The following is a 27,122-nucleotide window of genomic DNA, read 5'->3' on the forward strand; positions in this document are numbered from 1 at the left end:
TCAATCAATCAATATATAATAGAAAGTATCACTCACAATTTGAGAAAAAATGTTTCAAATATCTTTTTTTTTCTTGTAGTTTTTCCTCAAAATATATATTTACAGTGTACATAATTAACCCATAAACAACCTTCCAGAACACCTTATCTGTCACGTTTCAAGTCCATTGAAGATGAAGATAGTAGCAAGGTTTATTAAACATAAAATCAAAATCCATGGCAATTAATGACAAAAAGGAACAGAGAACAAAGGAAAAAGGAAAAAAGAAAACTAAAAGTCCTTGATAATGAAATAAAATCTATGACTGAACGAGACTTTTGTCACAGATCGGTCAGGCTCACTCACCCAATCACAACGCACTCCATCACCAGAGTATTAACCACACGCACCTGCAAGCCATCATCTCCCTCATCAGTCAGCATTTATAAGCATTAACATCCCGTGGTAGCCAGGAATTACAGAACTTCAGTCTGGATCTAACCATTACATGATCTGAGATGACCGAACACCTGAGATGGAGGATCAGCGCCGGGAGATGACGTATGTGTCCCTGATCGTAGGCAGAGGCCAAACACCTGGATGAACTCCAGAGACAGATCCCCATTGAGGACCCCGCCACTTAGACAGCCATCGGAAAAGACCACTGGAACCAGCTGAGCCCATTCAACCTGACTTGCTGCAGTTTGGAACTGAACTGCTGGTTTGTTTGGCCAGAGGAGAATTGGCCCCCCGACTGAGCCTGGTTTCTCCCAAGGTTTTTTCTCTATTCTGTCACCGATGGAGTTTTGGTTCCTTGCCGCTGTCGCCTCTGGCTTGCTTAGTTGGGAACGCTTCATTTCCAGCGATATCGCCGACCTTATTGCAAAGACACTATTCAAACTTATTGACACTTTATTTTCCTTTTTTGATATTGTGCAGTGCTTTGACACAATTTGCATTGTAAAAAGCGCTATATAAGTAAGGTGACTTCACTTGACTTGACACCTCACTTCACTCGATGTCCGATCTCGTTCTGACATAGTGGACTCTCTCCATGATATCCTACCGATACATTGAGATCCTTGCCTGTTGTGTCTTCTCCAGAGTTACCTTCTGCTCCTAGCTCCAACGTCCTCTCCGGTCTCCATCGCATTGTGGTTCATCTCCATACTCATCATCCGAGGTGTGTGCTTACTTCCATCTCCATCCCACGATCTCCTGCGAACCAAGAACCACGGTTACAAGCTCATTCAAGTCAAGAAACCTTACATCACTCAGGACACTCACCATTCATCTGCACCAGCACCTGTTGCTGACAAACTCACCTGTTTTACCTTTATTCCTTTGTCCGAGGATCATTCCGTGACAATTTTATCATCGTGGTAGTAAGAATAAATGAATTCATCAATCAATTAAAATAAAATTTAAGACATAAGAATTATTTATGATAAATAAAAAACAATAAATATATTAATAAAAATATATAAGTAGAAATATATGTTTGTGGGAGATGTTCCTCACTGCAGAACACAAGATCCAGGGAGTGTGGTTGGATCTAGATCCAACTCCTCCCACCTTACATTTACCTGAACCTACCCGTCTCCACCCCCTGATCCCTAAACCTACCCATCTCCACCCCTAAACCTACCATTCTCCACCCCCTGATCCCTAAACCCACCCATCTCCACCCCTAAACCTACCATTCTCCACCCCCTGATCCCTAAACCCACCCATCTCCACCCCTAAACCTACCATTCTCCACCCCCTGATCCCTAAAACCACCCCTAAACCTACCATTCTCCACCCCCTGATCCCTAAACCCACCCATCTCCACCCCTAAACCTACCATTCTCCACCCCCTGATCCCTAAACCCACCCATCTCCACCCCTAAACCTACCATTCTCCACCCCCTGATCCCTAAACCCACCCATCTCCACCCCTAAACCTACCATTCTCCACCCCCTGATCCCTAAACCCACCCATCTCCACCCCTAAACCTACCCGTCTCCACCCCCTGATCCCTAAACCCACCATCTCCACCCCTAAACCTACCCGTCTCCACCCCCTGATCCCTAAACCCACCCATCTCCACCCCTAAACCTACCCGTCTCCACCCCCTGATCCCTAAACCCACCCATCTCCACCCCTAAACCTACCCGTCTCCACCCCCTGATCCCTAAACCCACCCATCTCCACCCCTAAACCTACCCGTCTCCACCCCCTGATCCCTAAACCCACCCATCTCCACCCCTAAACCTACCCGTCTCCACCCCCTGATCCCTAAACCCACCATCTCCACCCCTAAACCTACCCGTCTCCACCCCCTGATCCCTAAACCCACCATCTCCACCCCTAAACCTACCCGTCTCCACCCCCTGATCCCTAAACCCACCATCTCCACCCCTAAACCTACCATTCTCCACCCCCTGATCCCTAAACCCACCATCTCCACCCCTAAACCTACCATTCTCCACCCCCTGATCCCTAAACCCACCATCTCCACCCCTAAACCTACCATTCTCCACCCCCTAGATGTGGATCCAACCCCGCCCCTGGATCTTTGTTCTGCAGTGAGGAGCTACTGGTTTGTGGTGATAATATTGTAAATAAAAAAATTTAATTAAAATATAATAATAAATTATATATAATATATGTGAAAAAATTATGCTATTAATACATTTTATAATAGTATATAAATAACCATTCTACCAGGCAGGGTTGTTATTGTTAACTAAAACTGAAACTATTAAAATTTAAATAATTTTTCAGTAATTGACAGCTTAAATTAAATAAAATAAAAATATTATATGAAAAACTTAACTTTGACTCTTAACTTTAACTGGTTGCCTTGGCAACCAACTGAAATAAGTTCTAGAAGTACTAACATTACTAAAACTGAAATAAATAAACTAAAGCTGAATTAAATGAAAATACATTGTGACCATTAAAGATACATATAAATATAAAAACATCAATAATTATAAATAAATAAATAAAAGCACTACATAGTACTCACATTTTGAGAAGAAAATTTATAAACATTGTTTTAAAACAAACTATTTAAAAAAAAATCAGTAATTGAAATAAAATAAAATAAATATTACATTAAAAACTTGAAAAAATTGTTTTAACAAAAATACAATTGTTGCCTTGATAAACAACAAAATATAACAAAAGACAAAGGCACATAACAAAATTACTATAAAAAAATCAAATAAAAGCTTAAGAAAAAATTATAAATACTATAATAGTATATAAAAAAAAGTAATCCTAAACTACACGTATATAATTATAATACCATCAAATTATTATTATATTCAAATTATTTGAATTTTGAATCAAATTGTTGCATTTTTACAGTAAACATTTTTATGGTATACCACGACTCTGTCCAGTCAACATGTGCATATATCATGCTATGTAAATGGTACAGTATTCTGGTGGTGCAGTCGTTCACTGCCACATAAACACGACACAAGAAAGATGTTAAATGTGGCGTTGTTCATTTGAAATGACTGCTTGCCTTAACTCGATTCCATCCGCTGTGCCGCCCACCCACAATTCATTTCCTCTCTCTCTCTGTTGTCAGTCCCATGTCTCAGCTCTCCTCCCTTAATGACGTGTGGAGTTTAATTAAACACAATCTCCGTCATCTCACCTGTCAGCTCTTCTCTTTCTGCCAGCTCAGTGTCTGGCCCCCTGGGTAAGTGCCACCGTCGCTCTCTCTCTCGTTCTTGATCTCTTTCTCTTTCTCCGTCTCTTTCCTTTAATCTCACATCTGTACGGCAGAGTCTGTAATATGGTTGTATGGTGGTTTTCTCTGAAGTACCTTATAGTAACATTTAAATACTATGGAATATAAGATTTTTTTTTGAAGAAATTAATAGTTTTATTCATCAAGGATGCAATAAATTTATCAAAATTGACAGTAAAGAGATTTATAATGTTACTCAATGCTGCTCTTTTAAACTTTCTAATCATCAGAGAATCCTGAAAAATAAAATGTATCAGTTTCCACAAAAATACTGGGCAGCACAACTGTTTTCAACATTGATAATAATCAGAAATGTTTCTTTCTTCTTACATCGTTTTCAAACTAGATTTTTTTTTTTTTTTTTTTTGCTAGGGATCGTCATAAAAGCAGCACTTGTGCACAAATTCTCTACTTTCAACAATAAATTCACAGAAAATTACTGTCAGATTTCACTTATTTTATGTCTGCATACACATGTATGTTGTTGCATCAAATCTCCAGTATATTATGTGTAGTACTGTATTTTATGGGATCAGTTATTTGATATATATTCAATCCTGTCATTGGGTTAAGAAAAATATTGTTTTCCCTTTGAATTTGTTATTTTTCTCACCCCAGTAAATATATCTTGATTTAAGAATGTGTAGATATTTGTATTGGAAAAACAAATCATTTTTTGCAGTGCAGAACCAGAATTGTTTACACTTTTAATGACATCAATCCCTAACCAGCATATTAAGGCCCTCCAGTTGCAGAGGTCGGTTCAGTCAGACTTCATTTGTGTCCGTTCTGGTTGATCATGGCCGCTGTGTCGCTGCTATAATACTGATGTGTCGTTTTTATTGTAGCAACAGGCTCTTGTCAGCTCTCTCTGCTTCTGTCACTTTACACGCTCAGGAGTTCCTTACTTTAGCTTGCTTCCTCCTTTGTCTTTTGCGTTCGTCACAATCTGTCGTGGGCTGGTTGACTGTGTTGTATGAGGTAGGGGGTCAGTCAGGCGTGCGGCGGAGGAGACAGGAGTCCCCCGTGAGGAGATTCCTCGCAGTCTGCTTTAATTGAGACATACTGTCATAGTGACAAACACATTTGCATGGTGAGTGTGTTGTGGGGGTTTCTGTGGATGGAGGGGGTTAGAGAAGAAGTCTGCTGTTAATCAGCTCTCCATCAACATGAACGACAGAAAAGAGGCTCATCTCTCGTCGGTGACAGCCCAGAGAGGAAGGGAAACCGTGCTTTCATTTGCCTCTCACTCTTGTTTGCTCTTCTCATCCACTTATGTTCAGCGCACACTCAACTGAAGTCTGCAACGGTGTGTCGTCAGCTGAGGAAGCATGTTAAGGTCTTCTGATATAGCCTATAGGTTATAGACACCTGAGCTTGCTCTCCTTGTGTGAATTTAGTCAGCAAAACATGGTGTAGGAATTAATTTGAGCGTCCTTCACTCAGAAATTGCTTGTCAATTTTACAAATAAGTAGTTGCAGGTAAACGCTAAATAAAAAAAATTAAACACTGAAAGACTGAAATAGTATATTTTCTTATAAAAAATACACTAACAACTATTATTATTATTATTATTATTATTACAGTGCAGAGTCTTCAACAGGTGCCATATGAAGGTGAGCTGCAAACATGTTTCTTATTAGGCCTACATGAAATATTAAAGAGGTATTTCCAGAGTTGTGGAAAGTCACTTTTAAAAGAAATGCATTACAGTGTTAGTCCCTAAAAAAGTAACTAATACATTACTTAAATACTTTTTATGGAAAGTAAAGCATTACGTTACTTCTGCATAATTTTTTCTCATCTGGGCGTGTTTGTTTTTAATATGAAAAAATAGATTTTTTGTGCTAATGTTAAAAGCCCTTTCACACCAAAAGTGAAATAAGCCTTAGTTTGAAGGAAATGTACATTCGTGTCTTTAGATGGTCAATAAATGGAAATACTAAGTAACTGGCATACTTATTTGAAAAAGGTAACTGATTATTTCTTGCAAATTAAAAAGTAAAGCATTACTTATATACTTGGGGGAAAAAAGTAATCGGATTACGTACCCCCAACACTGGATATTTAACTCAAAAACTAAATTCTGTAATTCTGTCATTTATTCGCTTCCATGTAATTGCAATGCAAGTATCATAAAATGCATGGGTTGTATGTCTCCTGGAGACGTTTTGTCGAAGAACAGACTGAAATGTAGCCAAAGACGTCACAGACCAAATGATAGGCCTACCAATTAATTCATATTTCATGACATGCCAAAGTTGAATACATCCACCTTTTTATAACACTGTGATTCATTTTCTCGTGATTCATTTATGCTACAAACCAGTGTTTATAATTACAACAATACAATAAAACAATATAAAAAATACCAGTTTGCAGCTTAAGGAGCTGTTTTATTGACATCTAGCACATTCAGTAGCAAAATTGGCGTGCCCGCTTTTGTTAAAAATGGGGTGATTACTGCATGATTTGATGGTGATTAAATAATGATAAGGTTATCAAAAACTATTATGAAACCAACACAATATTATGGCAATTCCTAACTATTTTACGTTTTAATGGCGTATGAATTCGCCGATAACTAATTACGCTCCAATAACAATTATCTCTAGGGGTGGACTTTCATGCTTACTTTTTTCTACCTATATGTTTTAATTCGAAATCGACACCTTATAAAAAGTTACGCTTTCGACTCGCAGCACCGCAGACATGAAACGACTCTTTCTGCGCTACGGCGTGGGTCACGGCACGTTGTTTGATCGCACACTGACAGACATAAGAAATCCTAATTGCACTGATGCAAAGATTCAAAGCAAGGGGGAACCCTGCCGTTCAAATGCATTAGCGTTAGCTCGCATTAAACCAAAATGGAAACATGATGGACATGATGGATGATTGGATGAACTACTACATAAAGGACTTGTAAACTGTCTAAGAAACACTGGATGGGCTGAGAGCATGATTTATGCAAATGTATGTTTATGTAAGGAAAAACGTAATTCCAGTCTGTATCGCTAGTGCCGTTTTATGTCCTTGTTTGCAATCCATAATAGCATCAAGCCATACATTTGCATGTTGATCTGAAGCTGTGTTCCAATTTACAAGGCCTCTGCAGTGTTCTCTGTTCTATATACACATTGAGTAGGGGTTGTCTGTAGAAAACTAAAAATGTGTTCGCATTGCCTTGTAACATAGTCAAAAAATGATATATTTTTCAGTTCAAACATCAGTATGATTTTTTGAAAGAAGTCTCATATGCTCACAATGGATGCATTTATTCAATCAAAAACTCAGTAATATTGTAAAATATTATTGCTATTTAAAATAACTGTTTTCTGTGTGAATTTGTTGTAAAATGTAATTTATTCCTGCATTTCAAAGCTGAATTTTCAGCAGTCTTCAGTGCATGATCCTTCAGAAATCATTCTAATGCTGATTTGCTCAAGAAACATTTCTGATTATTTTCAAAACAGCTGTGCAGCTTCATATTTTTGTGGAAACCATGATACATAATTTTTTGCAGTATTCTTTGACGAAAAGAACAAAAGAACTAAATAAACATCCACCTGTTGCTTTGCACTGGATTAGGACACAAGTTCACAGTGTCTTCATTTACACTTCAGACCATGTTGTCTTCAGTACTTTATAAATGATAAGTAGCCCACTTAATCTCATTTTTTTGGAACCTGATGGACACAAGGCAAAGGCTGACACATATCTACTATGGTATAACGCTATAGATTGATGTATACAGCTTCAGGTCACCAGGATGAGTGTAATTCCCTCACACGTTTACACTTCCAGAAGGCCCCTGGTGTGGAGAAGAGAGCCACACTAGAGAAGGGCCAAATCAGTGACAGCAGTGGCTGTACGGCTGCTGTAAGACCCTGAAGCGCAGACTTAATTAAACAGACCCCCTCTCTCTCACTCTGTTCCAGGGGGTCTTTAATGAAGTGGTCTCCTCCATCGATCCTGCTGAACACTGGGTCTCCTTCCTCTGCTGGGTTGGCTGGCAGCCATTTGGCTTCGCTCTGTCAGCTCCGCGCGGCTAATTAGCTCTGTTGTTCTTTTGCCTCCCTGAGATTTCCTCTCTGTTTCAAGTTGAGGAGGGAAATGCAAAGAGGGCTGGATCAGGCATAACAATCCAACCACCAGTCTTTACATTAACAACATCATGCTACAGCATTGGAGAGAGGTAGCTTCATGTAAAAAAAAAATGTCTGTATTACAGTGTGTGGACATAAAGCAGAAGTTTATTCATTGGGAACTGATAGAATAAAAAGTCTCTACAAAGCAGCAGTGCCCATTTTGAGCAGCCTTGGTTTTGGAAATGTTTTCCCTATTAATTTTTCCCAAAAGGATTTTAAAAAAACATCTGCATTTAAAGGTTACAAGCTATGAACCAAACCAGCCAACTACAAGGTGAATTACAAACTTTCATTTGAAGCAAAATACAATCATATGTATGAGCTATATTGCAAAACATGTATATGTTTATATTTAATATATGCATGGCTTCTACCGTCAGCTTTGGAGGAATCTTATAAACATTACTGGAAATAAACAATACAAATAGGCCTACTTCGACTGAACTGGCACTTCACATTGGGTTTTTGTCAAACAATACAGTTAAAAGCTATATAGTCAGTTCTGTGTGTGTCGGGTTGAAGACAACAGCGGTGACAGGAGATGTTTAAGGTTAGCTCATATCAAGCGCAATTGCGGTGGAACTGCTTCCTTGGCACCATATTCACACCCATCGAGCCAATTTAGCATCTGGGAAGCAGCATAATAACAAGATATACAATTATATGCTGGACTGACCCGAAACCATTAGACTGAAATTGTGTCTTATGTATGTATTCAAATAAGACGGGAGATATCTCCATATGTGGGCAAAATGAGGCGCGAGAGCGGCGGAAATCCTGTGAATAGGCGGGAAAACGTCTGGCCAGCGCGCGAGGATTCGGCACTGTGAGGTGAAACCGCGTTTGAGAGCTGAAAACTCGGGAATATTTTCATTTTTATTGACAGGGATACTGGTAATGAGGAGAAGAAAGGTTAGCAATAACAATTCAGCTTAAATGTGAGGATATTAAGCGTTGTAAAAGACAGGTTTCATTGTGTCAGCGGTGAGTTTCCATCAAATGTAGAAAACGTTTTTATGTTTTTTACTATTTTGTTATGCTATTTTGAGCATTTAAAAATGACACTTCTTTATGTTTTTTCCCTTTTCCATAGTATCAGATAAGCAGATGGCATTGCATAAGTGTAGGCTTAGCATATCATTATATTGATACTTAATGTAGCCATGCCATGCCCAAATAATGTGGTATTTTTTGTGATTTATTTAACCCTGTTTGGGTCACTTTGTCCTGGAGAGGATTTTCTTTTTCTCAGTAGGCCTAATGCTAGTTAAAGAAACACTCCACTGTTTTTGGAAATAGGCTCATTTTACATCTCCCCAAGAGTTAAGCAGTTGAGTTTGACCGTTTTTGAATCCATTCAGCCGATCTCTGGGTCTGGCGGGAGCACTTTTAGCGTAGCTTAGCATAGATCATTGAATCGGATTAGACCGTTAGCACCTCGCTCAAAAATGACCAAAGAGTTTCGATATTTTTCCTATTTAAAACTTGACTCTTCTGTAGTTACATCGTGTACTAAGACCGACGGAAAATGAAAAGTTGCGAATTTCTAGGCCGATATGGCTAGGAACTATACTCTCATTCAAGGCGTAATAATCAAGGAACTTTGCTGCCGTACCATGGATGCAGCAGGCGCAGTGATATGACGCAGCGCCTGAAAATAGTCCCCAGCTATATCATAACCGTGCCATTGAGATCATAACTAGTTGCCTAGCTGGGGACTATTTTTAGGAAACATATTGAAACTCTTTGGTCATTTTTGAGTGAGATGTTAATGGTCCAATCTGATTCAATGATCTATGCTAAGCTAAGCTAAAAGTGCTACCGCCAGACCCAGAGATCGGCTGAATGGATTCAAAAACGGTAAAACTGTTTAACTCTTGGGGAGATGGAAAATGAGCCTATTTCCAAAAACAGTGGAGTGTTCCTTTTACTGTTATCGCATCAGACTAAAACATACTGTACTCACACATGGTAACAACAATAAATTTTGATCATTTTTATACTTTTTTACACTTATGTTCCCAGTCAAAAATGATCGGGCTACAAAACATTGCTTGTAACTCTATATGCTATATTATTACCAAATATTGGATTCAATCTTTATATCAGCTTGTTTTCTTACAGTTAGAACCGGTTTTGTGTTTCTTTTTGGAACTGATCAATCAAAGCCCTCATTTATGTGATCTTATGCACCTCAGTTTTTGAGTGAACATTTGGTAAAATGATTGAGAGAATATAATATTGCTTTTTTAAGGTTCATATGCTCAGATCAATGAGGCCTATGGCCAATCAGTTCAAAAAATCCATGCGATTATCGAAAGAAAACAAGTTGACAATCCAAGATTTGGTGATAACATAGCATAATGACAGATTTACAAGCACTTTTTAAAAGACCAGTCATTTTTGACTGGGAACACCAATTTAGGTGAATTTTCGCAAGGGTTAAGAGAATCTTGAAAGCTTTTTAGACATTAGACTCGGCATTAGACATACTAGCCAGTGAACACGTGTGTGTTCTGCCCTCTGCTGGTGTAAAAGCCACAGTGCTAAATGTGCTTCAACATCTGCAAATGCATAAATATGCAGTTTATACCAGGCATATAATTGCAAGTAAAAAGTGCTGTGCCTGAGGAAAAAATGCACATCTATAGGTTCACTTTTATTTTCCACGACCCTGTCTGAGGATATATAGCTATATACGGTTCTTCTGAAGGAATTTCCAAGCTGTATGCGTGTCATCTCAACGACATCCCTCTGTTTACCTCAAACGCGTTTGCAAATGAACGGACAATGCCTGTGTGTTTATACAGTCCCTCAATCATCCTCACATTGGCCTCAGTATCAATGCAGAGCGCTGTTTTAGTGCGGCTGACAGCCCCAGAGAAACGCACCTCTAATCATGGCAGGGTGTCTGAACGCAAACACCGAGAATGACATCCCGTGCCAACAATACACATCCGACACTTCTCTCTCCCTCCAGATCCCTCCTTTTTGCTCCTGTGCATTGTTTTCCACGCTTGTCTCCCGGCAGAGAGAGCGTTTCCCTCTCTTAGTGTCAATTAAAAGAGTGAACTCTCTGCATTTGTCAACATATCATCTCCGGGCCCCGGCGTGATGCGCGGATGATTTGTCGGTGCTTCCTGACACGGTGTTGGAGATGGTGATCTCCCTCATTAGAGACAGAGCGAGAGCCATCATATCTGACATGATACTTACCAGCTGAAACCCCCCACCCTCAGCCAGAGTCTGTCAGGCCTGTCACATCAAGCCCCCCACCAGCGTCGTCTCCTCTCTCAGGGAGAACCCAAGACTCAGAGAACAGTTCATACAGGCAGCCGTTTACTCACAAAGTGAAAGATTTGGTGGACGTGCAATCAAAAGTTTGTTGATGCAAGGATCTCATATAGATGAATCTCACAAACCTGTCAACATGTCACCCTAAAATTATAATTAAACCCTTACCATTAAGTTATTTATTTATTTTTTTCCATTACAGTTAAGAACTGGTGAAGTGATATTCTGTTTTACTGATATGCTGTTGTTTACATTTATATTTTGTTTTCATTTTAATTGCAGTAAAAGTTAGTAATTTTGTTGTGTTTTGGTTCATTCATTAGTTTTTGTTCTTTTTAAATATGAGACCCTGGAGCACAAAAGCAGTCATGAGTAACACGGGTATATTTGTAGCAATAGCCAACAATACATTGTTTGGGTCAAAATTATCCATTTTTCTTTTATGCCACAAATCATTAGGATATTAAGTAAAGATCATGTTGCATGAAGATATTTAGTAAATTTCCTACCATAAATATATTAAAACTTAATTTTTGATTAGTAATATGCATTGCTAAGAACTTAATTTGAACAACTTTAAAGGTGATTTTCTCAATATTTAGATTTTTTTGCACCCTCAGATTCCAGATTTTCAAATAGTTGCATCTCAGCCAAATATTGTCCGATCATAACAAACCATACATCAATGGAAAGATTATTTTTTTCAGCTTTCAGATAATTCAGATTTTCAATTTTCTAAAAATTGACTCTTATGACCCTTATGTTTTGTGTCATATGTCTGTTTTTATTTCAGGTTTACTTTTTCCATTTTTTCCAAGTTTATCTTGAAGTACAAAAATAACAATGTTGTCTTGGCAACTATAGCAGAAATTAAATAATTTTTTAAAATATTTTATTTCAGTTTTTTAACAAAATAAAAATGTTATATAATGGTTTTATTATTAGTTAACGGTAATATTCATGGTCATTATTCATTATGATCATCATGATTATTTCAGTGATTTCAAGTAACAGTTTAGTTTTAGTTAATGATGATATCCCTGATCGTGATAGAAAAATTAAATCTTTAACTTGCATTAAAGTATTTATACATCATGCAGTGTCTTTATGCTGATTTTACTTTATGCTGTTGTCATAGTTACTATGTGGAAAACGTCTTGTTCATGGGAGGTGTCATGATGATCCAATGTTGGATGAAGCTTTATGTGAATGTTTATTAGTCAGGCTATCATTTTTCTGATACACTATTATAATTTTTAGTAATATTTTTAATTAGTTTTTATTTTTATGTTTTTCGTTTCATTTTAATTTTAAAGTTTTAGTAATTATAGATTGTTGTTTTTTTTTGTTCTTTGTAAATATGTGTAATTTACAGTTATTTTAGTTTTAGTTTAGTTTTATTTGTTGTAGTACTTATTTTTGGTGGTTTTAGTTGACGCTAATATCCTTAATCATGATTTTAAAAATTAAATTTTGAATTTTGTATTTAAATATTTATACGACATGGTCATGCAGTGTCCCTACATGTATGCTGATTTTAATTAAGAATAATATTTATTACAGAAATGGGTTGTTAGTCATAAAAGTTACTATGTGAAAAATGTCTTGCATGCAGAATATTGTAATTTTTTATTTTCATTTTCAGGTGACTATGATATAGATTGACACATAATGATCTAATGTTTATGAAGTTTTTTAACGATGTTTATTAGCTATAATATTTAGTTTTTGTATACATTTACATTTTCTTTTATTGTGATATACCATTAATTTTTATACTATTATAGTTTTATAAATATTTTAAATTTTTGTTTTTTTTGTTTCATTTTAATTTTAGTTAGTCTTAGTAGTTTTGTTGTGTTTTTATTCTTTGTTTTTGTTAAATGTCTATATTTTTTTATTCATTTTTTAGGTGAGTGAGCTATATGTGTTCTTGTGAGGTTTCATTTGATTCACACATATAATGATCTAATGTTATTTGATTTTTTGTGAATAATGTTTTTCTACAATGTTAATTAGTTATGATTTCATTTATCATATTTATGTGCATTTCCATTTTATTGTGATATGTCATTATGCAGCTGTATCTCTAGTCAATTTACATTTATGATTACAAGTTAATCATGTTTTTCAATTAATGCATTTGGGAATCAAACTCATGACCTTGGTGTTGCAAGCAGCAGGCTCTGTTCTAATACATCGTTCAAGATGTCATTTAAGATCTAGTACTTTTGAAACCTAAAAAACCTTCAGAAAGCCCAAATGTTGGTCAAATGCTCTACTTTGGTCAGTAAGCTGTTTTGAATGTTTGTTTTTGTGCTGTTGTTTTTGAGCAAATCACTTCTTTCTGTCATGAGGTAAATGGCACTGATGTCATGTAATGTTTGTAATGTCAAGATAGTTTTAAACCTCTCTTTCCTTAAATGACTTGAGTGTGATTTTATGCTCTTTTGTGAAATGAAGTCAGTAAAGGCTGAGTTGAGGAAGTGTGTTGTGACTGTTTTCTTTGTCTCTGGGAGTTTCTCTCTGGAATGTTCGGTGACTCCCTTCAGATGATCTTCAGTATCTGAGGAGCGATGTGTGCAGATCATGGCATATAAACAAAAAGCTGTATTGGCTACACTGGTGCTATATAGCACTAAAAGTGGTTCTTGGCTCGTAATCATAGGGGAATCACTTTTGGTGCTATATAGTACGGAAGCGTATTGCATTCACTTGAGGAAAAAAAATCTACTCTGTTTTTCTGAATTAACGAGTTAATTATCTCAGAATTACGAGAATTTTTAATGAAAAAAAAAGTTTTTGCTCTGTTTTTCTGAATTAATGACTTAATTATCTCAGAATTACGAGATAATTAAGTCATTAATTCAGAAAAACAGAGCAAAAACTTTTTTCATTAAAAATTATCTCGTAATTCTGAGATAATTAAGTCATTAATTCAGAAAGACAGAGCAAAAACTTTTTTCATGAAAAATTATCTCGTAATTCTGAAATAATTAACTCGTTAATTCAGAAAAACAGAGCAAAAACTTTTTTCATGAAAAATTATCTCGTAATTCTGAGATAATGAAGTCATTAATTCAGAAAAACAGAGCAAAAACTTTTTTTTCATGAAAAATTATCTCGTAATTCTGAGATAATTAACTCGTTAATTCAGAAAAACAGAGCAAAAACTTTTTTTTCATGAAAAATTATCTCGTAATTCTGAGATAATTAACTCGTTAATTCAGAAAAACAGAGCAAAAACTTTTTTTTAATGGAAAATTATCTCGTAATTCTGAGATAATTAACTCGTTAATTCAGAAAAACAGAGCAAAAACTTTTTTTTCATGAAAAATTATCTCGTAATTCTGAGATAATTAACTCGTTAATTCAGAAAAACAGAGCAAAAACTTTTCATGAAAAATTATCTCGTAATTCTGAGATAATTAAGTCATTAATTCAGAAAGACAGAGCAAAAACTTTTTTTAATGGAAAATTATCTCGTAATTCTGAGATAATTAACTCGTTAATTCAGAAAAACAGAGCAAAAACTTTTTTTTCATGAAAAATTATCTCGTAATTCTGAGATAATTAAGTCATTAATTCAGAAAAACAGAGCAAAAACTTTAATGAAAAATTATCTCGTAATTCTGAGATAATGAAGTCGTTAATTCAGAAAAACAGAGTCGATTTTTTTTCCTCAAGTGAATGCAATACGCTTCCGTACTATATAGCACCATATCTTTAAAGTGTAATCTTCAAATGGTGCTATGTAGAACCATAAGAGGTGCCATATTGCATTGTATTTCTTCAACAAAAATGGTGCTGTTTAGTATATAATAACCTTTAAAGGGGCTTAACAGGTTCTTTGTACGGCAGTGGTGCTATATAGCACCTTAATCACCCCAAAGAACCATACAGGAACTTAACAGGTTCTGTATATGGTAGCGGTGCTATATAGCACCTCAGTCATGCCGAAGAACCACTGAAGCACTGAGATTTGGTGCTGTACACCAAAAGTGGTTCCCCCTATGATTACGAGCCAAAGAACCACTTTTAGTGCTATATAGCACCTTTTTTTGTTTAGAGAGTATACCTCAATCTAATTAGGTTGGCATAAACTGATTTTGCCTGAATTATGGCAAACAAGGTTCATATGATTTTCTTAAAGGGAACTTAGTTCACCCAAAACTCTGTCATCATTTACTCACCCTCAAGTTTGTTCAGTTCTTTTTTGTTTTCTTGTTCTTTGTTCAGTTGAACACACCAACTTTCTTCAAAATATCTTTTTTTTTTTTTAACTAAACTGCTGACGGTAGCCATTGACTTCCCTAGAATGGGAAAAAATATTATGGAAGTCGATGGGTACCAGAAACTGTTGTGTTCTGTAATGTACTGTAACACTAGTGAAGCAGAAATGAAAATGACTGTTCTTTATGAAAAAACCTAAAATGATGCTGGATTTCCACACATCTATATTTATGTGTTTGACAGACACTTTTATGACTTACATGTTATCAGTCATACATTCCCTTCATGTATTAAAATCACAGTTTGACTGAAAAACGAAATATCTTATAGGAAAAAAAAGAGCTCAGCTGCATTTGCAGATTGGGTTCATTTAATAAAATGAAAGCTGTTTTAATTTGATGTTGTACCATTCGTCCATTCAAACGCCACATTCAGTAATGTCACATACAGCAATATAAAATGATGCTTTTGTCTCGTAATAAGATTTTTAAACAAAAGAAAGAAACGGTATAAATGACACAACATAATATAAAAATATACAAATAGAGTCATCACATCTCACAGTATTACTGTAACAGCAGAGAAACACAGAATCAATCCAGTGGAAAAACAACACAGTGGAGTTAACCAGAGTCCAGTGTTAAACATCGAATACTGACCGTGTCGATACAGAAAAACATTTACATGTAGAAAAACTCTTTGCACTTTTTCAGTGATGTTCATTATATATCCGTTACTTCATTTGATCAACTCTGTGAAATCAATCCAGTGCAGCACAGAATTAGTCACAAAACACATTTTATAGAAACCTTGCTAAAGAAATTTGAGAAAAAACTTGAAATTCTGAAAACATAAAAGTCTTGACTTTTTGGGTACATTAGCGAGGCACACAGTAAATGCTTCAACCAATTTTTATATTATTGCCTCTATTTAAAAGGCCTTTCTGACATACAAAACACTATGGACGGTAACATGCCGACTTAAGAAAATAGCTCATTTGTGTGTCATTTTCCAGGATATAACATCTCTTCTACATGTTGGCATAAATAGATGCTTTTCATTATACATTAAGGGGAAAATGTTAAATGATGGTCACATTTATGTACGGTAACAGTGTATTTACACCTTTAAAAACATACTAAAGTAGCATTAATTAAAGCCAGAGAGCTCTGGTTAATGATTTAATAATCCATCCTTCTCAATGGAACAGAGCAAAACAAAAACGTTTGACATTAAGTCAAAACACGTCACAAACTGAACACTTATATCATCTACTTGGACAAAAAAAAAAAAGTTGTTGCTCAAAACCCCCAAATTTTGTGCTTTCCTGCCACTAGAATTACTGTCATTAGAATGATTTCTGAAGATCATGTGACACTGAAGACTGGAGTAATGATGCTGAAAATACAGCTGCAGATCACAGAAATAGATTATACTTTAAAGTATATTAAAATAGAAAACTGTTATTTTAAATTGCAATAATATTTCACAAAAAAAAATTTTTTCAGTATTTTTGATCAAATACATACAGCCTTGATGAGCAGAAGAAACTTCTTTAAAAAAACATAAAAAATCTGATCCCAAACGTTTGAGCGGCAGTGTATATATGTATGTATGTATGTGTGTGTATATTTTTTTTTGGGGGGGGGGGGGGGGGGTAAAAAAGATATAAATGAAAAATAAAATATTTTTCATTTATTTTATTTATTTATTTTTGGTGACATTAAAAACATCGGACATTGGAACATCGATAAAGGTACTATAGATATATATGTGACAAAACCTACATCCTGAATAAATAATCTCTCCATTGATGTATGGTTTGTTATGATCGGACAATATTTGGCTGAGATACAACTATTAGAATATCTGGAATCTGAGGGTGCAAAAAACATCTAAATATTGAGAAAATCTCCTTTAAAGTTGTTCAAATTAAGTTCTTAGCAATGCATATTACTAATCAAAAATTAAGTTTTGATATATTTACGGTAGGATATTTAAAAAATATCTTCATGGAACTTGATCTTTACTTAATATCCTAATGATTTTTGGCAAAAAAAAATTTAAATCGATCATTTTGGCTATTGCTCCAGGGTCACATATTCTAAACATTTTGAACTATATGAAGGGAAAGATATATTTTAAAAATACAAATATATTTTTGGATTGTCCTTATTTATTGTTACAAGAAAAAGTACAATGTGTCATATATATATATATATATATATATATATATATATATATATATATATATTATTTTTTGGAAAGTTCAGATTTAAAATAAAAAAATGGAATATCCAAAAAAGTACAACGTATATTAAGAACATTTTCACGGATTGAACTATATGAAGGGCAACATATATTTTAAAATATATAAATGTATTTTATTAAAAGCATTTAAAAATATATTTAAAAAAATATGCAAAATATATATTGGTAGAAAATATATTCAAGCAAATATATTTTAAAGCATTTCTTAGTGAATAGATTTTTTGGGCCTTTTTTTTGTATATTTTGAAATACATTTGAAAATATATTTTTTGCCATATAGGATGGAAAGTGGTCACAGTTTATATTTCTCACATTGGATTCATCTAAGCTTCCCAAGCTGGAGATGTCCACTGCTGTTTTATTCACAGTGGTGAAAGTGAGTGTTTACAATGGAGAATCAGCGGTGTTTTTCTCCATTATCCTTCCACGGAAGGTACACACAGCTTTGCTCAACATGTCTCGACACATAAAAGCCACATCTGTCGGCTCTGCTGCTTGAAAGCATCACAGTTCCATGTGTGTTCGGCCCAAACCGTCCACAGGACGACTGATGTCAGATCAGTCTCTCCTCTGGAGGCACCTTCAGGACACTGCCCATCTCTAGCCGGGCTCCAGCTACTTCCTGTTGACTGGGGCTGTAGGTTCCCTCAGATTGGCGCTTCTTCCGGGCTGTGAGAGCCAAACAAACCATCCCGACCGCGGCCAGCAGGACAGCGAGACACGCCAGCGGGACAGCCACCATCAGCCACGGCACACGCTCCTGCTGCTGCTGCTTCTGAGGACCACACCAAGGAGGAAAACACGGAATATAGTCATAAAAATGGGTTTTAACAATTTAAAAATGTATGAAAAAATTTAATATTTCATAGGGTCCTATTATTTTTTCAAGAATAATTTTTCGAAGAATTATTGACATATATATTATTATTTAAAATGAAGATTTAAAACTAAAGTAAAAAAAGAAACCCATAAAAATTAAAGCGGAAAACATAAAATTGGGGGGGGGGGGGGGTAAAAAAAATTATTTCATAGAGCCCAAAATTTTTTTTTTTTTTGTTTAACTTTTAATAAATTGATGTTAAATTAAGTTTCATGATTTCAATTAATAAGACATGTTTTTTTGATTGCTAAAATTTAATTTAACCATTAAAACAGAATCCAGAAAATTAAAATGGTCAAAAATAAATAAAAATAAAACGGAATTCAGAAGAAAAAAAAAGGGAAAACAGAATTTGGGAAAAATAAAATGAATTTCATCAGGCCCCAAACGTTTTCTTTTTTGTTAAACGTTTAATAAACTGTTGTTAAATTGTCAAAGTTTCATGATTTCAATTGATTAGTCAAGCTTTTTAATTACTAAAATTTTATTTATACATTAAATCTGAATCCAGAAATAATGAAATGAAATGAAAAAAATCCAGAAAGAAATAAAATAGGTTTTTGGGAAGGAGGGAAGGAAGGAAGGAAGGAATCAGATTTTGTAAGGCCCTAAAATTACATTTTTGTTGGACTTGTAATAAATTGTTAAACTGTTTCATAAGTTTTATGATTTCAATTAATAACACATGCTTTTTTATTACCATAATATAATGAAAAATAAATAAATAACGAATCCAAAAAAGAAATTCAATGGATTTGTTTTTTTGTTTTTTTTATTGATATTTTTTATTAGACATACTTTTTTACTAAAATTGCTAAAATTTACTAATTACATTACTCAAATTACATTTATTTTAAAAAATTTAATCCAGAAGTAATAAATTTAATAAAACAATTATTTAAAAAAAAAGGATTTCAGAGTGCCCTATAATTATGTATTGTTAATATTTGCATAAATTGTTCTTAAATTCAATAAGTTTCATGATTTTAATTAATTAGACATGTTTTTTGATTACTAAAATTTTGAATTTACCCATTAAAATGGAATCTAGAAAGAAAAAAAATAATGGGGGGTGATCCAGAAAAATAAATAAATATGGAAAACATGTAATTTTGGAAAAAATAAAATGGAATTTGGGGAAAAACAAAACATATTTAATAGGGTTCAAAAATGTTTTTAAACTTTTAATAAATTGTTGTTAAAATATGTTTCATGATTTCAATAAATTAGGCATACTGCTTGATTATTATAATTTAACTGAACTAATTAAACAGAATACAGAAAAAACAAAACAGAATTTAGAACAATTTTAACAAAAAAATAATAATCTGAAAAAAAAAAGAGAAGTTCAGAGAAAAAATAAATGTAGGGTTTTGGAGCATGAATACAACAAAAGGACAAAGATGAAATTAACTGGATGAACAAGAGCCAAGAACTGACCGTATGCTCACAGTTTTCTCCGCTGAAGTCCGACACACACTCACAGAGGTAGTGATTGTGTCTGTTCACACACGTGCCTCCGTTGCGACACGGGTCCGACTCACACTCGTCTATGTCCACTTCACATCTGGAACACAGGAAGTCATCAGTCTGACTGCTGTCTGCACATTTAATCATGAGATCACATCTGCAGAAGACTGCTGCTCTGCTCTCACCTGTCTCCAGTGAAGCCCGGTCTGCAGGTACAGTTCGCTCCCCACGATCCTTCACTGCAAACACCTCCGTGTTCACACTGTAAATCCACATCACACTGCCGAGGAGGAAAACGCCACCTGACGGATGAGACACATTGATAAATGATCAGTAAAGGGATTCACATTTACTCTATAATGTGAAAATACAACAATAATATACCATAGTTATTCAATTCAATTACAATGATAGATAGATAGATAGATAGATAGATAGATAGATAGATAGATAGATAGATAGATGTTTTCATGTAATATTAAGATTTTATTTTATTTCAGCTTTATTTCAATTAAGTAATTTATTAATTTTTTCTAGTGGATAAGTATGGCATAAATTAAACATTGGCATAAATAAAAAATATTCACAAAGTAAACTTTAAGTTTCACTATGTTATTAGAGCAACATATCTGACTTTTCACACCTAGCTAACATTAGAGGTAACTAATTAGAGGTAATTAGAGGTCACAAACCAAAACCATTAAACCAATAAAAATTGTTAACTAAAAAACACATCTCTCGTTTTCATTAAGTTTACATTGGAATGAAAAAAAATGAAAAAAAATACCGAAAACTTTATAGCCATATTAAAAATTAACACTTCTCAGTAGTAAAAATAAAAACAAAAAATATAAAAATGACTAATACTTTAACTATATAAAAATAAAATATAAAAATAAAATTATATTAAATATTAATAAAAACTTGAATAGTATCTCAATGATACTAAGATAACACTGCTTATCCCAGCTTACTTAAAATAAATATGTGATGATGAGTAATGATGCTGAAAATTCAGCTTTGCATCACAGAAATAAATTAGATTTTATAATAGGCCTATATTCACAAACTATATTCACGTTTTAAACTGTAATGATATTATTGTTTTTACTGTATTTTTACAGTAAATTGTCCCAAATAAATTCAAAATAAAAGCAAAAGAGACTTTGAATACAATACAAATCTGACTGATCCCTAGCTTTTGAACAGCAGAGTATACTCTGTGTGTGTGTGTGTGTCTGTGTCTGTGTCTGTGTCTGTGTGTGTGTGTGTGTGTGTGTGTGTGTGTGTGTGTGTGTGTGTGTTTATGTGGTTTATGAGGACACATATTTGTATAATGACATGGGTATGACAGAGGTATTACAATATGAAGGTGGTTTATGAGGACATAAACCATGTGGTTTATCCCCGTAACTCAAAAGGCTTAAAAAACATACTAAATGGTGTTTTTTTGAAAATCTAAAAATGCACAAAGTCTCCTGTGAGGCTAAGTTTAGGTGTAGGGTTGGTGTAGGGCAATAGCACACACAGTTTGTTCAGAATAAAAACCATTACGCCTATGGAGAGTCCCCATAAACGTGTGTGTGTTTGCGACAAATGAGAACATAAATGTGTATAATGACACAGGTATGACATAGGTATTACAAGGAGAAGGTGATATATGAGGACATTGCCCCATGTCCCCACTTTTCAAAACGCTTATAAATTACACAGAGTGAGTTTTTTGGGGGAAAGTAGAAATGCACAGTCTCCCTGTGAGGGGTGTAGGTGTAGGGTTGGTGTAGAGCAATAGCACATACAGATTGTACAGTAACCATTACACCTATGGGATGCCCCACTTTTCACAAAAACAAACCCTAATAATGTAAATGTTTAATACCGGTACTGTTAATTGCTCACCAACGTGACTTATATTTATGGACCCAACTCATTAAAACTTTCTTGGATATAATTCTCTGAGCCCTTACTCCAGTTTTCAAGGTCTATCAGAAAAATCCAGAGGTTATTCATTTCATATTCCATCTTTTGACACTGAGGACAACTGAGGGACTCTTATGCAACTATTACAGAGACGCTCACTGATGCTCCAGAAGAAAAAGCCATGCATTAAGAGCCTTTAAAACTTTTGAACAGAGTTTTGCCTAAATATCATATTTTTTCAATTAGCACTGCCCTTCAGAAGCTACAGAAGATACTTACATGTTTTCCAGAAGACAAATTAAGTTAAATTTACCTTGATCTTCAAATTCAAAAAGTTTTCACGCCCCGGCTCTTAATACATGGCTTTTCCTTCTGGAGCATCAGTGAGCGTTTGAACCTTCTGTAATAGTCCCTCAGTTGTCCTCAGTGTGGAAAGATGGATCTCAAAATCATACAGTCATTGTTGGAAAGGGTTCAAATACACAAAAATGCTGGAAAACCAAAGAATTTGTGGGATCTGAAGGATTTATCTGAAGAACAGCAGACAGTTTAACATAGCTTTGGATCGTTCAGGTAACAACACAGTATTAAGAATCAAGGGGGTGTAAACTTTTGAACAGTTTTTATAAATTCAACTATTATTTTCTCTTGTGGACTATATGTAAATATCTTTTATGTGAAATATCTCATTCAGGTCAGTACTAAATAAACAATAACATGCATTTTGTATGATCCCTCTTATTTTGGTAAAATTATTTACATTTTGCAGATTCTGAAAGGTGTATGTAAAGTTTTGACTTCAACTGTGTGTATATATATATATATATTATATACTGTATTTAGCAATTAAGTGGTCAGACTCACTGGCAGAGCGGTCCGGTGTGATCAGGTGGACAGACGCAGGTGTATCCCGTAACCGCAGCCGCACACGAGCCTCCGTTCTCACAGCTATGCTCCTGGCACACATCCGCTTCCAGCTGGCAGTTCTTCCCAGCGTATCCAGGAGCGCACTGGCACTCGTAGTCCCCCGGTAGATCCTGGCACGTCCCACGGACGCAAGGCCGCAAGCCACACTCATCCACATTCTCCTGACAGCGCTCACCAGTCCATCCCGGGCCGCATTCGCAGGAGAGGAGATTGAAGAGATCCATGCAGGTGCCGTTGTTCTGGCACGGATCCAAAAGACAGGAGGAGGAGCTGGTGCATCCCAGACGAGGCTCCGAAATCCCACCGACTCGCATGAACCGGGACGTTTGTGGAGCTTTTTCCTCTAGGAGTCCTGAAAATGGTAAATAAATGCCACCGATCCGCACCTCGCCCAAACAGCCGGTGTAGTTCTCCGCCAGCCAAACGCTGGAGGAGTTGAAGAAGTCCATGTTTCCGGCGGGATCCGAACTGAATCCGGCCGCTTGTCCGTCGATGGAGAGGTTCCACCGAGACGCCGCTGTCCTTGAGCTGGACAGGTAGAGCTCCACCTGGTGCCAGTCTCCATCCGAAACGGGGATGTCGCTGGTGAAGGCGTGCACCTCCACACTGTTCCCGTCGCGAAACTTGACAATGAGGGAGGAGTTGTGGAGCCCCATGCAGAAAAACTCCAGGCGACTGGAGGCACGTAACAGCGTGGCGTTCTCTTCACGCGTCCGGAGCTGCATCGAGATGCTCATCACGGGGAGGAACAAGGAGCCGTCGGCACTGAACTTCAAAGCGTTGCTCTCAAACGTGGCGTTGGCTAAACCTGCAGCGAGGAGGAATTTGTTAAAGGAATGAGTTACGGTTGAAACACTGACATGAAGCACACTTTCTTCACATAAACACTAACATCTTTTGCTTTAGACGTCCTGCTTTAAAGCATATCTTTGGATTTTATGCATTTGATTTTCGTGTTTGATTTTCATGCTATGGATAGTGCTATTTTAGTATAATTGAGATACTATTATAGTGATTTTTTTATATTTTGAATTAGTTTTTATTTTTGCATTTTAAAGTTTTAGTCATTTTGAATTTTAAATTTTTTATAAATTTTGGCATTTTTATTTATTTTTTTAATATGTTTATACAGTTTTTATACATTTATATTTTAGATTTAATTGTTTTATTACATTAAAGGGATAGTTCACCCAAAAATGAAAATTCTGTCATTAATTACCATGTTCCAAACCCGTAAGACCTTCGTTCATCTTCAGAACACAAATTAAGATATTTTTGATTAAATCTCAGATTTGATTAAATCTGAGAGCTCTCTGACCCTCCGTAGACAGCAAAGATATTACCACGATCAACGCACAGAAACGTAGCAAGGATATCAATAAAATCAGGGGTTCAACCGTCATTTTCGAAACTACGAGATTACTTTTCTTGTACAAAGAAAACAATAGTAACAATTTATTCACCAGTTCTTCTCCCTGAGTTACCGTCTTCTGCAATTTTGGAGAGTACCCTCTTTGGAGAGTAATCAGTGTTGTTTACGTCCAGCATGCGCGCACTTTCTACTGAATGTTGACTTTCTACAATGCTGATTGCGTTGATTACGTTCTGGGGTACTCTCCAAAACAGTGGAAGACGGTAACTCGGGTAACAAAATTCAAAGCAAAATGAATCCTCAACAGAGCAGATACTCACACTCATAACCGTCAGGTAAGTCGACACATCGAGTCCCAGAGTCACACGGATCGCTGACGCACCACACGCGAGTGTCACACGTTTTCCCGGAGAAGTTCAGCGGACACGAGCACACAAAGTCATTCCAGATCACCCGACATTTCCCTCCATTCTGACACGGCTTCATCTGCAAAGACAGAGTCAAAGAGCAAAAACTGAGAGGACCAGACAAGCCAGAGAAGTGAATAACACAAGTTTGGGAAAGTGAGGATAGAGAAACATTCAGCAGAAGCATACTGTCTGTCATTCAACAGATGATAAGATTTTTTTTATCTTTTTGAAACAGTAAAACCAGTAATATTGTGATTTATTATTACAACTTAAAATAGCTGTTTTCTATGTGAATATATTGTAAAATATAATTTATTCCTGTGATGCAAAGCTACATTTTCAGCATCATTACTCCAGCTTCAGTGATTTTTCAGCAGTATTATTTTAGTATCACTGAGATTGAATTATATTTTGAATTATATTTTATCTATTTATATTTTATATTTGTTATTTTCATTTTACTTTTAGTAAAGTTTTAGTACATTTAGTAAAAGTTAGCATATACAGTGTATATATATATATATATATATATATATATATATATATATATTTATTTATTTATTATTATTTTTTTACTTTACATTAAGGTGACATTTGTTAGCATTAGTTAATGCTATAAATATTATCTAACAATAATATATTTACAGCATAAATTATCTATCTGTAGAATGTATTATGTATGTTTAATAATGTATTATGTATTATTTATAATGTATTATCAAATTTAGCATGAACTAAGATTAATAAATGCTGTGTATGTATTGTTCATGTTAAGTAATATAGTTAACTAATTTTAACGAATGAAACCTCATTTTAAGGTGTTACCATGTTTTTTTAAACATTTCTCTACGTATTTTTTTAATAAATTTTTATTTCCGTTTTAGTTATTTTAGTACATCAAGTTAAACTAAATAAAAAAATAAAAATGTCTTGGCAACCAGCTGAAATATTTATATATGTAATTTATAAAAAATAAACAGTAGTTAACATTTTAACATTTATTTTTTTCAAATAACAGGAAAATGTTTTTGTTTTATTTTTAGCTATAACTACAACAGCCATGATCCTTCAGAAATCATTCTAATATGCTGATTCGCTGCTCAAGAAACATTTCTGATTATCATCAATGTTGAAAACAGTTGTGCTGCTTCATATTTCTATGGAAACAGTGATACATTTTATTTTTCAGGATTCTCTGATGAATAGAAAGTCCAAAAGTACAGCATTTATTTGAAATCGAAACTTTTTGTAACATAATAAATGTTTATATTTAATGCATCCTTGCTGAATAAAAGCATATCAAGAATTCTTCTTCTTATAATTCAGCACAGCATGTCACCTTGCACGTCTGGTCTCCGGCGCAGCCCTCCAGCACATTAGAGGAGTTTCTGGGTAAGTAGCTGGGATGCTGTGGTTTGTGGCTGATGCTGCCGGAGTACATGTACAGCTGTGTGTCGTCTATACGCACATCCTGCAGGCAGCCCTTAAAATATCCGCCCCAAAGTCTGCTGTTTTCTCCTTCAGGAAGCCCACCGAGATACGCTACGTCTCCAGCCTCCACCTCAAACCCAACCAGCTCTCTGGGAGTAAAATCCTGGTGCGTTTGGTTGAATAATATAGAGCCTTGTTCTTTTTTGATGGACACAAAGACCTTCTCCCCGTCGGTCAGGAAGCTGGAGGCTCTTCTGATGGAGTTGTATATCGCAATGTATAATGAGCCGTTGTTTAGGAAAACGGTGAGGTAAGCTTGATTCTCACGCTGGAGCTGAAGGACCAGGCCGTTCAACTGACGTGATTTCAGCCAAAGCGACACGCTCACGTCACCGGCGTGCTGCTGCATGATGGGAAACGCAGCGAAGCTCCTGTTGCGCTCGGGACTGAACGTCCATGAAGTGAACTCTGGTGAGAAAAACAGTTTAAAGGTTATAGTAGATATAAATATATCTACAGGTCAAATTTCAACCCAATAATAAGAGAAAAATAATAATTTATATATATATTTTTTTTAACGTGACAATATTTTCATAGCAATTAAAAATGACTATTTCTTCAAAGATTTTATTTGAGCATTTTGGTAATTCTAATAATATTTTTATTCTCGTTCGGTTCTCAATGATTCCCATTATCCAGATCAGGAATTCATAATCGGGTTTGTCAGATGATTAAGTCAATATTTCAACAATTTTACAACATAGAAAATAATAATATATTTTACAATATTATATATATATATAATTTTTAGTTGGCGTATTACAATATTTTGTTTTTATTTTAAAGTTTTAGCTTTTCTTCAGCTGACATGCAGAATGCTTAAGTCATTTATTGTGTGTGTGTGATTTACAATTAAATTAATTCAGTTTAAAAGTTATTTATATTTAATTTTATTATAAATTATGATATTTTAGTAAGCGTCTGTTTTTTTTATTTCAAAATTATTTTAACTTAAATATTTAATTAAT

At 35.2% G+C, this 27,122-nt stretch overlaps 2 protein-coding genes across 2 annotated transcripts in view; one reads left to right on the forward strand and one right to left on the reverse strand.

Moving 5' to 3' along the window:
- The window catches only part of LOC306849892 (uncharacterized protein), a gene marked incomplete at its 5' end in the record, with an annotated part of 704,045 nt that overhangs the window by 311,993 nt on the left and 364,930 nt on the right, over nucleotides 1-27,122 (forward strand). The gene's annotated exons all lie outside the window — the stretch shown is intronic.
- The window catches only part of LOC306849026 (protein crumbs homolog 2-like), a 37,077-nt gene continuing 27,884 nt past the window's right edge, over nucleotides 17,930-27,122 (reverse strand). The window contains exons 8-13 of the mRNA XM_079383874.1: nucleotides 26,003-26,562; nucleotides 24,574-24,739; nucleotides 22,819-23,689; nucleotides 20,220-20,336; nucleotides 20,005-20,131; nucleotides 17,930-18,459 (exon numbers count right to left, since the gene is read on the reverse strand). Of these exons, the coding sequence (XP_079240000.1) occupies nucleotides 18,238-18,459; nucleotides 20,005-20,131; nucleotides 20,220-20,336; nucleotides 22,819-23,689; nucleotides 24,574-24,739; nucleotides 26,003-26,562 (2,063 nt within the window). The 3' untranslated portion in view covers nucleotides 17,930-18,237. The remainder of the gene's footprint in view (nucleotides 18,460-20,004; nucleotides 20,132-20,219; nucleotides 20,337-22,818; nucleotides 23,690-24,573; nucleotides 24,740-26,002; nucleotides 26,563-27,122) is intronic.

The sequence above is a fragment of the Barbus barbus genome (assembly GCF_936440315.1).
Source record: "Barbus barbus genome assembly, chromosome: 29".
Lineage (NCBI taxonomy): Eukaryota > Metazoa > Chordata > Actinopteri > Cypriniformes > Cyprinidae > Barbus > Barbus barbus.